At 39.3% G+C, this 13,954-nt stretch overlaps 1 protein-coding gene across 3 annotated transcripts in view; it reads left to right on the top strand.

Moving 5' to 3' along the window:
* The window catches only part of kcnab2a (potassium voltage-gated channel subfamily A regulatory beta subunit 2a), a 101,352-nt gene that overhangs the window by 33,404 nt on the left and 53,994 nt on the right, over nt 1–13,954 (top strand). For 2 of the 3 annotated variants that reach the window (XM_086292659.1, XM_086292660.1), the window contains exons 2-3: nt 6,365–6,529; nt 9,768–9,809. In XM_086292659.1, the coding sequence (XP_086148785.1) occupies nt 6,453–6,529; nt 9,768–9,809 (119 nt within the window). In that variant the 5' untranslated portion in view covers nt 6,365–6,452. The remainder of the gene's footprint in view (nt 1–6,364; nt 6,530–9,767; nt 9,810–13,954) is intronic. The other variant, XM_086292661.1, reaches the window with a different exon arrangement.

Here is a 13,954-nt window from a genome sequence, read left to right as displayed (position 1 = left end):
GACATACAAAGTGCTGATTCATCTTCATGCTGTAAGTGATAAAAGCAGCCTGGCACTATATGTCTCATGCTGTACAATAGCAGGTAGTGGCAGGTACATAATTGACTTCAGATAATCCACAGCTAATTTATGTTCAGTTACAGCAGTGAAAGCATAATGATCAATCTTATTTTTGCTTTTTGTTGTTTTATTGTTACCTGTGTTTGACCAAAGTGTTTGCGTTGGCCAATGCCAGTGAAAAACAGTAAATGACTTTTGCTGGAAATAAAAACGAACACCATATATAGTATCAAAACTGAGGTTTGATAGAATTCAAGTCTTAAAGATTATAACTTGAGTGTAGAACGCCCTATATTAGACAGTTGCCTCTAAACTGTAATCTATTGAGGCCCAGTCACAGCAGCTGATGATGGACATGGCTTAAAATCTAACCATAATATGTGGGAAATGTCTGCGTGGACAACATCTGCAGCTGTCCTAGAATTTAATGACTCCTGACAGGAGGGCTCTCAGTTGCTCTTTTAGCTTCTTTTAACTGGGGGGAGGAGGATTTGTATCAGAAGTTTGCTGTATAAATAGGCTATTTATGCAAATTGCCTTAGCTATTTTTCCCCCCTCCCAGTTGGCAGGCAGTGACCTGCACTGTTTCTGTAATCAAGGGCCCTCCACAGCTTAACCGAGAGGAGGCCATTTATTAAATCATAAACTGTCTCTCTGATGATGAGGGTAAAGATGATGCACTAGCATGGATTCACATCTTTAATATGGGTTTGACTTTCATCCTTTGATGCATGTCGTTGAAGAAGAAGAGGAAATTCCATCTGAATCCTCTTTGTAGCCTGCCGGAGAACAAGGTTAGGTTAGTTTTTCTCTCTCTCTCTGCCTGACTGATCTCCCATGTAGGATATCCCCGGCAGTTCTCGTCTGTTAGCCTGTCTCCCTCTTCCGCAGCCATCTGCTCGGTTCTGTGTATATATGTGTGTGTGTGTGTGTGTGTGTGTGTGTGTGTGTGTGTGTGTGTGTGTGTGTGTGTTTTCTGCAGCTGTCAACATACTAGACAGGACTATACTGTGCTTTCCAGGCCAGCAATGCCTGCCTGCTTGCCTTGCTCACGTAAGCCCCGTCTCAAGAGGGAGTTCACTTAGGCTGGGTGTAGGTGGATTTATGGATGGAAAGCATGAAGAACTGCCTTTTGTGACTCAATTTTGCATTTTGTTTGGAAAAGACCGGTGTATGAGGCCAGCTTAAGAGAGGCTATGTAGATGGATGTCTGTCACAAGAGGCACCATCTCTCATTTCAGTCTCAAGTCTCTAACCACAACCTCTCTCCATATTTTAGCATTAGCAGATTTTTGTAACCAGTGCTAAAATAAATATTTACCAGTTAAAATACATTTAACTCTTAATTGTTCTAAGCAGAAGAGGATGGATGATTGGAATACTTCATTTCTCTGGAAGTCATTTTGTTGGCCTCTTTTACATCATGTTTGGGCTGAACATAACATGGAAGCTTCTACGTCAAGTCTGAGCACTTAAGCACTGAGCAATAATAAAATTATTATCAAATCTGTCAATCCGTCAGTTTTCAGCAAAACATAGATTATGGCGGTAGTTCTGGTTCTACCCAGAGTGGTAGGAGGGACTCAAACGAGTAATCCACAACTTGTCAAAATAAAATAATTTTTAAACTGCATTGTTGTGTTATCTTAGTAAGGCCTCATAAATAACTACACATAAAAATGTGTAATTTATTTAGATTTTGTGTGTCTGAAGCAGAAAAATATTGGCTAATATCATCAAATATTGGTATCAGTGATAAAAACCCTGGTTTGGTCAGCCTGTATTTGAAACTAGCTGTGGGACTCAGTATAGTCAGTATAGGCCCCAAAATTATTGTAATACATCACAGTATTTGTTTAAAAAATAAATAATTAGTACTTTTGCCTTTTTTATGTATTTATTTGCTACAGTGTCTGTTTGTGTGCATTACCATTATCTTTCAACTGTAATATATGAATTCAGTTAATTACCTCTGTGATTAGCTTCCCATGCTGTTTGCTATTTGCCACTGAGAGTTTCTTCTTCACCATGGGTTGCTTAATTTAATTTGATCACCATCAGGGGTTATGAAATATTTCTTCATAATTTTATTTTGGGTTTTGTCAAAACGACAGGGAAATTTGTTTAAAAGGAAACATCCATACTGTCGCTGCAATGTATTTAATAAATATTGCACAAGGAAACCATAAGACATATTCCCGTATCAATAGTCTGTCCCACCACTGTTGTAAACATGTATTTGGAAAACGCATAACTATCGATGCTTCAGGCAGTGTTGAGATCACCTGAAACACTGCATCAGAAAAGCAAGGGGCTGCGTTGGTGTGGGTGTGTTGCTGCTTGCTACAGGGCACCACTGAAAAGATCAAATACAAACTAGGAAGTCTGTTTTGTTTGTTCATAATGCACATTGATTCCTTTGTTTCAAATGTACTTGGCATGAGCAGGAATTTTATCAGGAGCGTATTAGAGTTTGAAGGTTGTAGAGAGGACTTGACAGCAATCGTAGTAAATACTTCCAGACTTCGTCATACCCACAGTTTCTTTGCTTGTCTAATCTCGCATGTTACAACAAGAGCCATCTGGGAAATGGGACAGTTTTTCTGCAATATCACCTCCTTTTTTTTTCTCCTTTAACACTCTTTCCTTGTCTGTAGTTTTAATCTGCAAAGTGCACCTTGGCCCATTAGTGCAGCAAATCCGAGCCCTCTAACTTGAGCCTGGATGAGTCTGTAGTGTACCGCATTGCTGCAGTCAGCAGCAGCATCCTCTCCAACTGCAGCTCTCTACAGGCATCTCTGAGAGACTGGTGCATTGCTCTACAATCTGCTACAGTCGCACAGTAAAAGTATTTTCTTAATGGGTTTAATATATAATAACCAACTACATAAAACTACAAGTCAAACCTCTGTTCCTTATTTCTGCTCCCATGTTTATTGAACAAAGCAAAGCATAGTAATTTCTGTTCCACTCTTCTATCACATCACTTCACAAATGTTTGTTTTGTGACGTAATGGAGCTTGCAATTGCTTTACATTAAAATTTGGAGGCTTAACCAGACAGTGGTATCCTGATCTAAACTAGAATAGCTACCAACTGTCTGAATAACTGTTACACAGCAGGTATGCATGAGTTCTGTGCTATTGTTATGATTGTTACTTTAATTGTGTCTGAGTGGATCAGATCACTGATGTCTTCAGCATGCATTATATCCTGTCCTCGGTGTTAAAGATTTGATTACTGCTGTAATTTCCTGTCTTCTCATATTGTAATTGACAATGATAACTGTGTTGCGATGTAGCATTTGTCATAGATTTAAAAAATCTGAAATGCTGCATTAAGTGTGATGCTTGCTTTAAAGGTTAACTGAATTACGAATGTTTTGCTCTTGTCTTAATGGGCATTTGCTATTTGTGCTTGTATACAGGTCAGACTCCTAGAATGGAGCGTTGCTTTCATTAATTTTTGATTGGGTTTGACTGGATTCATTGTTACAGTAAGAGTTATGGCCAGTAAGATATGAGTGCTTTGACGATGATGATGTTCCTACATGGAGCTATTGTTCTTTCCCTTTCTAACCATTAAAACAATCTGATTTCTGTTTATTATTTCATATAAACTCCAAACTACTCTCAAAGAATTCTGAGAATCACATAAGCTGTTTGCTGTAAAGGTTAGAGTGGAAAAACTGAAAAACTCTTACTTCTCCACATAGTGCAACATATAATGTACAATAATATATTCTTAAATAATGTTTTTGTCCTAAGCTTGTCAAATATTGCAAAATATAAGACTGCAATAGCATCGGAGTGGCTTTTTACAAATGCTCTTTACCTTCAACCTTGCTGGAAAACTTAAATGTTGATAATCATCTTACATGCAACATGTATTTATTGGCTGTCAATCCGAGTCAATGGGGTTGTGTGCAAAACAATGTGTACTCTGATCCACATCAGTGAGAGATGATGATCCCCAAGGACTTTGCTGTGCTGTTTAGTAAATCTACTGTCATGCGTTTTGCCCATCAGGGTCATGCCATCATCATCCGATAGCTGGAATGACCTGTGATCCACTGTGTCATGATCGAAATGAATGGGCAGGGAGCGTTAAACGCGTCCTTGTGAACATGGGACATGTATTCGCTGCCTGGGAAATTGATGGGAGGAGAAAGTCACCTTCACCTTAACATTACGATGTCCGTTACGAGCCATGAGTCACGTGAGTGCAGCCACTGGTGAAATAGGGTAACGTGAGGTTCTCCGCTCACAGCTCTGTCAGGGTGACATAGATGCTTCCTCCTCTATACCCCTCTTATGTCCACAGAAAACTGGGTTAACATCAGTGCCGCTCCTCTTCATCACAGACTATGATGTCAATGTGAAATACTTTCTTGTTTTTAACTTACGGTAATGGCTGTTAATTTCAATGTGTGTGTATACATAACAACCCACCCAGGCTTTGCCCAGCTCGCTTGTTACAGACCTCTTTACAGCAATAGCCTGCTTTTCCAACAGACATGTGAATTATTCATAGAATCAAGTTGCTCTAAGCAGTGAATCAGCTGTGGTTTGCTGTAGGGAACACTCAAATGTACAGTACGAAGCAGGTTGATGAACTAAGGAGTTAGTGTGTGTGCATCTCGTTTTCTCGGCCTTAGTTTTTACTGTATTTTATCAAAGGACTAGGAGCATTTAATTATCCTGCTGTATGAACTGGTCATTTCCTGATTGCTCAAGATCTCTGTTAGGATATTCACTTTGTATCACTGAGCTGGAGGAAAATAAAGAGGTTAAATTGGTCTGGTGGTTTATTCATTCAGCTCATGTCTACAGAATGAGGACGTGACTCCATCTAGTGGTGTAGTTGAGAACAAATCCTGTGAAAATTGGAGGTGTCAGGCTTACCCAGCTACTTTGGGCGATCGTGGCTCAAGAGTTGGGAGTTTGCCTTGTAATCGGAAGGTTGCCGGTTCAAGCCCCGGCTTGGACAGTCTCTGTCGTTGTGTCCTTGGGCAAGACCCTTCACCCGTTGCCTACTGGTGGTGGTCAGAGGGTCCGGTGGCGCCAGTGTTCAGCAGCCTCGCCTCTGTCAGTGCGCCCCAGGGTGGCTGTGGCTACAATGTAGCTTGCCATCACCAATGTGTGAATGTGTGTGTGAATGGGTGGATGACTGGATATGTAAAGCGCTTTGGGGTCCTTAGGGACTAGTAAAGCGCTATATAAATACAGGCCATTTACTTTTGTTAAGATTCTTGTTTTACTTAATACAGGATGTTTTCTAGGTTTGGGTTCAAAGTGTAAGCAAAAGTGGCACATTTACTTGGCATGGGATAGTTGGGGCAAATCGGATCTGGAGAGGTGTTTATTCGTGACTACGTTTTACCTCCGATACACCAACCAGCTTCAGCGCTCAACTGACGTACTAATTGGATCATTCAAGGTCATTATCCAGTTATACGTGCTGCTGCTGTTCTGGGAGGGCTTGTGTGCCTTTGTTTAATTAACCTGTTTCCTCCTGATTCTTTCAGGGGTGTGTGGTTTCAGATAAAATCTATTTGACCTCATACAGTCTTTTAATGTGGGTGGTCAAACAAGTGTAATAGGCTTCTGTAGCTGGAAATGTGGCAGTGAATGTGACATGTTGTGGATTATGTGTTTTATTTAGTGTACACAACCCAAGCATGCGGTTCTTATATTCAGCTATTCAGGGAAAAATAAAATGAACTGCAGTGTTGCAGTTACGGATGGTATTCTGTATAGTCCATCAGTTGTATGCCACAGCGCACATCATTTCCTTTTATCAATGTTGGCATGTTTCTCTGACACTGACAGGCAAAACAATCGCATCAAAATCACGGCAGTGATTCACATGGAACTCTTTTATTTTCTGTTCTGTTTCTTAAATGTGTTCAGACACAGAGATAACAAAAGACTTGTACTGAGGCTGAAAAACTGTCTAGGCCATTTTTTTTTTTTCCCATATAGATAATTGGTCTATAAGGGAGCTGATTAAGAATAAGGCCAGTTACTGGCATTACTATCGCTAAAAGAGTGCCAGTATTGTAGTTCATTTTCTGATTAGAAAACCTAAAGTTTTCTGAATTGTGTGCTTCAATTTAAACATGCAACGGATATCTGAAACATTTGAATTGCTGAGATGAAGTCTCAGTCTGATGTAATGGCTTTACAGTTAAATGAGGGTGGGATTTTATTTATTTATGTTTATTTGTTTTGTTTTTTTATTACTATTCTAATGTTGACAAAAAGCTTGTCAATAACCAGTGCACACGCTTGCTCTCTTTCAGAGGCACTGAGAAGTGATAGACCCTGTGGTCCCTGTGAAAGAACTCCACCCCCGGCAGGTTGGCCACATCCCCCTTCCCTCCTGCCTCCATGTATCCTGAATCTACCACAGACTCCCCCGCTCGCCTCTCCCTTCGACAGACTGGCTCACCGGGCATGATCTACAGGTAAGCTGATGGATGCGAACACAGACAGACAGATGCAAACACATTTTGTCACATGTAAGTTCATGTTTGTCAGTCAAATTAAGTGTATGAATTAGTATAGATATTAGACATGAAAGATTTACCTGTGGGCGTTTAATCATATTCCCTCAGACGGTATAAAAGACAAACTGTGACGTCACCTATTGGTTTGTAAAGCCTCAGGATGAGTGGTTTCACTCTTGCCATCTGGCTATTTTAAAATCAGGTGTGATGTAGGGGGCGGAGCTGAAAGTCAAGCTACTTGCTCATTTTCTTACAATTTGTTAATCGCAAGTTAGCTAAAGCTTGGGTAATTCTTCTTTCTGACACAAAGAATGAACAGTTTTACCAAAATGAACAGTGTTTCAGTTAGTATGAACCAAAATTAGTCACTTCTATAGGACTGGAAATCTTTTTGCAAACACAGATATCGCCTATGGTGGTTATTAGAAAAAATGCAGGTTTAAGGCACTTGCGCTTTCTTTAAAATCTGTAGCCTGTGTTATTGTTACCGAGAAAGTAAGTACACAAACTGTCCCCCATTTCACATGCATGTACACAGTTACCAGTATTTCCAGTTGTGGTCAGAAGTTTACATACACTCATCATGGACATGAATGAGTTTTAATGATTTCTTTGAACTGTTCTCTTCCGAAGGTGGAAGGAGTGTACAGCATACATTTTAAATTGACTTTAAAAGGCAAGAGTTAGGTGCATTTTGGATTTTAATTTAATCCACACAAGGTCAAAAGTATAACTACACCCCCACTAATGTTTGGTTATATGTCCCATAGGAGCCAAACACCTTTGGTAGCCTTCAGCAAGCTTCTAGCATATTTCTGGCTCGCTACGCTCAGCAAGCTCACATTAACCATCTGGAGTGACCTTCACAAAGCCCAGAGCTCAGTCCTATTGAAAATTTGTGGACTACAAATACTACTGCTGAGGTGGCTATAGTTCAGGTGGTAGAACAACTAATCAGAAGATTGGTGTTTCAATCCCTGTCTGCTCCAGTCTGCGTGCCAAAATATCCTTGGGCATGATAATAACTTATTAAGTTGCTCTCCGATGCATCCACAGATACCAAAAATTGTCCAGTCAAGGAGCAACTTGCTAAACAGTGGGGATGTATTCATGACCCTGTATGTGTACTTTTGACCCTGTGTGGATTAGAGAAAATCCAAAATATTTTCAGACTTGTGCACCCACTACTTCTTCTTCTTCTTCTTCTTTTTTCTTTTTAAGTCATTAAAGATGTAATGCTGAACAGTCTTTCCACCATGGTAAGAGAACAATTCAAAGAAATCATCAAAACCCCAAATTACCAAACATTCATGCCCAGCATGAGTGTATGTAAACCTTTTCTGACAACTGTATAATATGTGTGTGCATATATAACCTTTTACTGTTCTCTAAAAATGGCTTGTACACCTCTGCTAAAGTGAAATGGACACCTAATTTGTGCTATAGGGTACACACACACACACACACACACACACACACACACACACACACACACACACACACACACACACACACACAATTAATATATATCTGTATCTTTTATCTTTTTTATATTGAAGTGATTTTAATCTAAAAATCTACATACTGCTAATGGAGAGATGCCAAACTGTCTTTCATTGGTCTTGTAACAGTGTAACAATAAAGATCTATTCTATTCTACTCTAATGGACTAAGTTGTGTGTTATCATGTACTATGGAACTTCACCAGCAAGTGGCGCCAAATACTCAAGCATTTCATTTGTTCATTTTCGTTAATCAGTTCTCTGTGTGAATTTAACATTGCATTCATTATGAACTGATAGGATGCAGGAGCTGTAATATTCTGCGATCTGCACAGCACAGAAGTTAAAGAGCACTTTTTGGATTCATGTAATGGAACAGTGGAAGTGGATGAGAGGAAATCTTTACCTACCATTTTTGTCTTTACTGAGTTTAACTGTGGTCTCTAACTAGCGCAGCTGTGCCTTTGAGCTTTTCACCTGTACTAGCTCACGTCCACAGTTTCACAATCATCAATAAGAGTCACTGCATAAGTATTGCATTTGACTAAATTAATGGCTTAAAATGGAGCAACAACTTCAGCTGCATTATTAGTGTTGCTTTATTTCTGATGATAGATGTAAAGTAATGCCATGGTTACACTGATGAAATATTGATAGCACATCTATATATTTTTTACTAAACGGTGTTTATTTTTCATCAGTACTTGTTTAATATGAACTTGCACAACAAAACAAAATGTACATGGTTTTTCAGTGTTATGTAGTCATGTAGATTAAGCAAACACATTCATTATGCATTCCTGCATAATGCTTCCATATAGCTCCCAACAAACAATGATTTATGATTTTAAACCTGGTGAAGGGTTACTGTGTAATTACTACTTTGGCCAAATAACTAAATTGTAATATATACTAATCAAAAATGGTAAATGGCCTGTATTTGTATAGCGCTTTACTTAGTCCCTATGGACCCCAAAGCGCTTTCAGGCATCCACCCATTCACACACTGGTGATGGCAAGCTACATTGTAGCCACAGCTGCCCTGGGGCGCACTGACAGAGGTGCCACCGGGCCCTCTGACCACCACCGGTAGGCAACGGGTGAAGTGTCTTGCCCAAGGGCACAACGGCCGAGACTGTCGGAGCCAGGGTTCGAACCGGCAACCTTCTGATTACAAGACGAACTGCTAACTCTTGAGCCACGATCGCCCCGCAGTAAAAAATGCTTCTAGTTCAGTTGTTTCATAAAACTATATTGTGTGTGTGTTAGGGGTTTTTTTTGGTTTGTTTTTCTTCCCCTGGTACTTGTTGGGAACAGTTTATTTCAAGGCGTAAGTCATGTTGCCTGGACTCAAAAGAAAATAAAGCATTAAGTATTGTATGTGTACATAGCTACAGTATGAATTTGTTATGATTGTTTTACGTTTTGTCCTCGAACTCGCATTAATAACGTCATCTCAATTTGAGTGTTATACATTATCTGTATACATATCCTCATTGAGCCAACATATAGAACAAACAATGTATTGGGAAAGCTCCTTATAATGCAGTATTTACTTTTGTTCCCTCTCTGGCTAACACTCAACACCATCTTAGTGTCTGCATCTAACTCTTTGCCACTGCTAACACTACTTTCCTTTCCTGCTTTTATTAACTAAAGCTTTCCTTTTTCCTCCTTTCCCTTGCTATCTTCAGCGCTCGTTATGGGAGCCCCAAACGACAGCTGCAGTTCTACAGGTACCTTTGTGTGTCTGACATTATTTTATTCTCTTATGTGTGCAGTGTAAATGGGTTTTTTTCTTAGTTTACTATAATATTAACCTTGCTGCAGAGACTTGCTGTTCTGATATTTAAAACCATACATCCATCCTCTGCAGTAGATAACGCTTATCATCTACTATTTAGCTGGCAGTGCACTATCCAGTTTAAACCGGATAGGGGTGGTGATGGATTTCTTTGCAAGGTTGCGCATAAAACCTTTGAATCGACAATACTGGTCTTTAGTCTTTTTTTTCTTTTCATTTCTTTTTTTTTTCTTCTCAGCAGTGACACCCACAGTCTCACTTCTCAAGCTTCAACATACAATTACAAAGTTTGTTTTACTGCCTTTTTTTTTTTTTTTACTTTGTGCACAACATAATTTTTCCATCCATACTCTTCAACCTCTTTTGGACCCTTGAGAGCTGAACATGATGCGCCTTAGTCTAAAAAACACATGCTATAGATGCAGAGATGATGGTATTTGGTACTCACTCCGACAGTAGTGAGGTTTTAGATGGTCAGTATTTAGGCTGCTTTACTGTAGGATCATATTTTATGGTCTCATATCAGGCCATATTCTGCTGATCCAGTTATAAAAACCCCTGACTATATGGATGTGCTTGTAATGAGCTCCCTATCGGATTTTTATCTTGGCGCCTTCTACATTTCTGTCCTTTTAAAGTGCAAATGGTCCCTCTAGCTGTTCCCCTGGCCTATGTGAGGGTATTGATTAAGCCCCCCATCTTCATTTGTCAATCACTCTGACAGCCAAACGGCCTTATGCTGGGAAAGAAAGTTTCATTCCTGTCAGTAATCTCAACATTGTAGCACACAAACTGCAGGACTGGGACCATGATGGCTAGTACAACTTCTACAGTGGTACAGATGTGCTCTGCAACCTTTATTGTTGGAACCCAGAATACCCACATTCATAAGGTCACTGAATGGTTTAATGGAAATAATGTGACTTTCATAGTCACAGTTAAGATCTCAACCCAGTTGAATACCTATTTGAGATTTTGGAACAATATCTAAGTCTTCACTGTTGTCATCAAAACATCAAATTAATTAATTGTCACGTTTCTGTAGTCATATAATAACAATTCTGCTACACACAATTGATGCTGTTGATTAATATAGCTGTTAAAAACTTCCTTGTATCCACTAGTGCATGACTGCTCTGTTTTAATGTGTCAAAATTTTCTTCATTTCAAGCACAAGCTCTACTTTGTGCATACTGTTTGCATCTACTATAAGACTTAGCCAGTCCAGAGCTGGACTATGATTATATACTGAACATGCTTTTTGTTAACGCAGCAAAACTGAAAAAGATCTGTCTTGTTTTAAAGCATTTGACAGTGTTTAGCGGACTGAGTTATTTCCTGGTAAAGGTAAAGATGGTTGACTGAAAGAGAAAATGTAAATGTTTAATTTAAGCATGCATTACAGACTTTCTAAGAATATGTGCTATTCAGATTTGTAACTGGAGTTCAATGATTTATTTATTTATTTGTTTGTTTATTTTTATGAATTTTTAGTGACCCTTTTAGTTTGATAAATGAAGTTGGATAATGTGTTACTTGTAAGATCCTTTCAAATGATACGTCATGTGCATATGGAAAATGACAACATACATCCCATCCCCGGGGGACTTCACGTTTAAAGAAACCAAACAGAGTTATACATTAATGCTAAAATAAAGAAAATATTGTGTAGTGTTCAGGAGTCCATGCTCTAGTAAAAACGATCTGTTCCTTATTAGTAGTACTTACTTATAGTATTACTTATAGTGCAGTAGTGATTGTATGAAAACTTCCATATACAGATATGAGCCCCCCCCCCTCGAAGTAAAACACTGCTTGGCTTCCAAAGTCGTCATCTTCAGTGGTGTCACTCATCTTATCTTTCGAGTCATTATGCCAAAGTAGCTCAGCAGGTAGATGGGTTCATAGTGGCTTTTTCAGAAAAATGTGTGACTACACAGTACAGAAAGAATGCATCCAGAGGCATTTGCATATTTTTCCAGCATATTGATGTGGATCACTTGTGTTTGCCACAATTGTGTGTGTTAAAATTGAACTTTAGACCTAAAATTTCATGTTCCCTTGTTCTTTGTAAGGCAGACACAGATATCATTGTTTAGTTCTGTGTTCAGGCGGTCATTATAGTCTAGCACCCTCTAATTTTGCCTTTGGACTCAGCACAAGGCTACTGAGATGTAGAGAGATGCTGCAAGGGTCCTTAACTGGTGTGGTTTTCATAAAGCCTTTGTTAGAGAGTACTTGAACATGCCCGGTGGTTTGTTCTTTTCTGTGCATACACATATAGTCTGTGTTTGCTTGACTGTGTGTGCGTGTGTGTGTGTGTGTTTATGTTTTGTGTGCGTGCAACACTCAGCCACTCATTACTGTCCAGCTCTTAGTATTCTTTCCTGTGGAACAACAATCAGAGGCTTTTAGTGCAAAAGCTTTGGTGAATAATTCAGGGCTGATATTATTTGCTGCGGTGAGCAGAAACAAGACGGGCCACTAAACGACATAAATGGATTTCTTCTATGAGATCTCACAGGGAGGGGAAGAGGAGAGGTGTTGGTTGCAGTGATAGACGAAGGTCCAAATGGTGAGGGGAGGGATGCACTCGCTTATTCACTAATTGGTTTAGACGTTTCCTAGTAAGACACTCCCAGTTTGGGTGGACCTGCTCTATCGCTGTCTGCAGTGTGTGTTTATAAGAGCAGACTGGCACTCCATAACCTCGCTCATGAGCCGACCTTCAAGAAATCGGGTGAGTTTGAGGAAAGATTTGCACTCATGATCACACGAGTGCGTGTGTGTTCTGTGTGTGTGTGAGGGGTTCGTGGACTGAAGAGTGTGTGGGTGTGTGGATGCATGCTGCCTAGCCTGAATTGTCTTCCTATATTTATGTCTTAGTAGTTTAAACCAGTAGTTTAAGGGAAGAGCCCGAGATATCATAATGGTATCAACAATTTGACATAAAATAAAAAAAACTATATCAAAATCTCACTTATTGTTGATTTTGAGTTTGTCGATGATTAGTTGGTTTTATTGAGTTTGTTGTATATGGTGTGAGATTATTGCTTAAAAAATTTTAATTTTAGAATGAGGGTTTGTTCTTTGCGCCAAAGTGTGTCCAGATGCAAGGAGGCTACTCTTCAAGTGTATTTGTCAGTGAAATGTGATTTTTTTTTAAATTTTTTTTTTTTTTTTTTGGTGGGGGTAACAGAGAAAGTACAATGACTTAGACAGAATGTAGTTAAGGATACAGAAAAGATCCGTTTGTAGTGTTGTAGGTTTTATTTAGTGTTTATTTATTTGTCCTATTAAATGTCACTAAATTACTTTTTTTTTAGCCTTTTTTTTAAAAAAAATGTTTTTCAGCACCCATTTATTTACCACGTTGCTGTTTTGTGTATATCTAGTGTTGTTTCCTGCTTTCAGACCTATGTAGCAATAATGTTCATATAAAATTTCAGTCTGACAATGTGATACGTGGCTTTTACTGAGAAAAACTGCTTTGTGGTCATTGCTGACTGGTGCATTTGGCATTAAGTTACATTCTTGTAGTGATAGTGGACTTGATGCAGTGCTGCCCCCTGTTGATTAATTTCAGCATAATATTTTTCTTTAAGATCTGAATGATGCAGCAGTTGAATGGAGGATGAGGAAGGAGGACTGTGTATTTCCAAGGGGAGCAGAGTTGCCTTAAACTAATCTCAAGCACCTTCAATGAATCCCAGCTTTATATTAAGCATCTGTGGCATGTGTATATTCTGCAGTTGTTTCAAATTATTTTTTACATTTTATTCCAGTCCTGATCTCCTGCTTACACCTATTTTCAGTGATGTGCTCAACTTTATTGTGGGCTACTCAGAAAGCTTGGCTCTCCTTAATAGTCTTGCAAGAAGTTGGAGAAGGAATGTGCCCCCTCCTGTTGCTTGGTGCATGTTTAAATGCTTCCTCTTTTGCAGAGAGCATGTGCCCTCTTGCGTCCTGCTCCTTAATCACCAGCAAGTCACCTGAATGCTCCCTGTGTAACCCTGCCATTGTAAACCTGTCAGGGGAGGGTGGTGCTGGCTATGTTGTGCGACTCTGATTACAGGA

The sequence above is a fragment of the Aulonocara sp. 'chitande type north' Nkhata Bay genome, linkage group LG5 (assembly GCF_057382095.1).
Source record: "Aulonocara sp. 'chitande type north' Nkhata Bay isolate Kocher_YH1m ecotype deep benthic linkage group LG5, A_spYH_male_GT1.1, whole genome shotgun sequence".
NCBI classification, from domain to species: Eukaryota; Metazoa; Chordata; class Actinopteri; order Cichliformes; family Cichlidae; genus Aulonocara; species Aulonocara sp. 'chitande type north' Nkhata Bay.
Note: the sequence above shows the minus strand (reverse complement) of the source record. Positions and strands in the feature narration are given on the sequence as shown.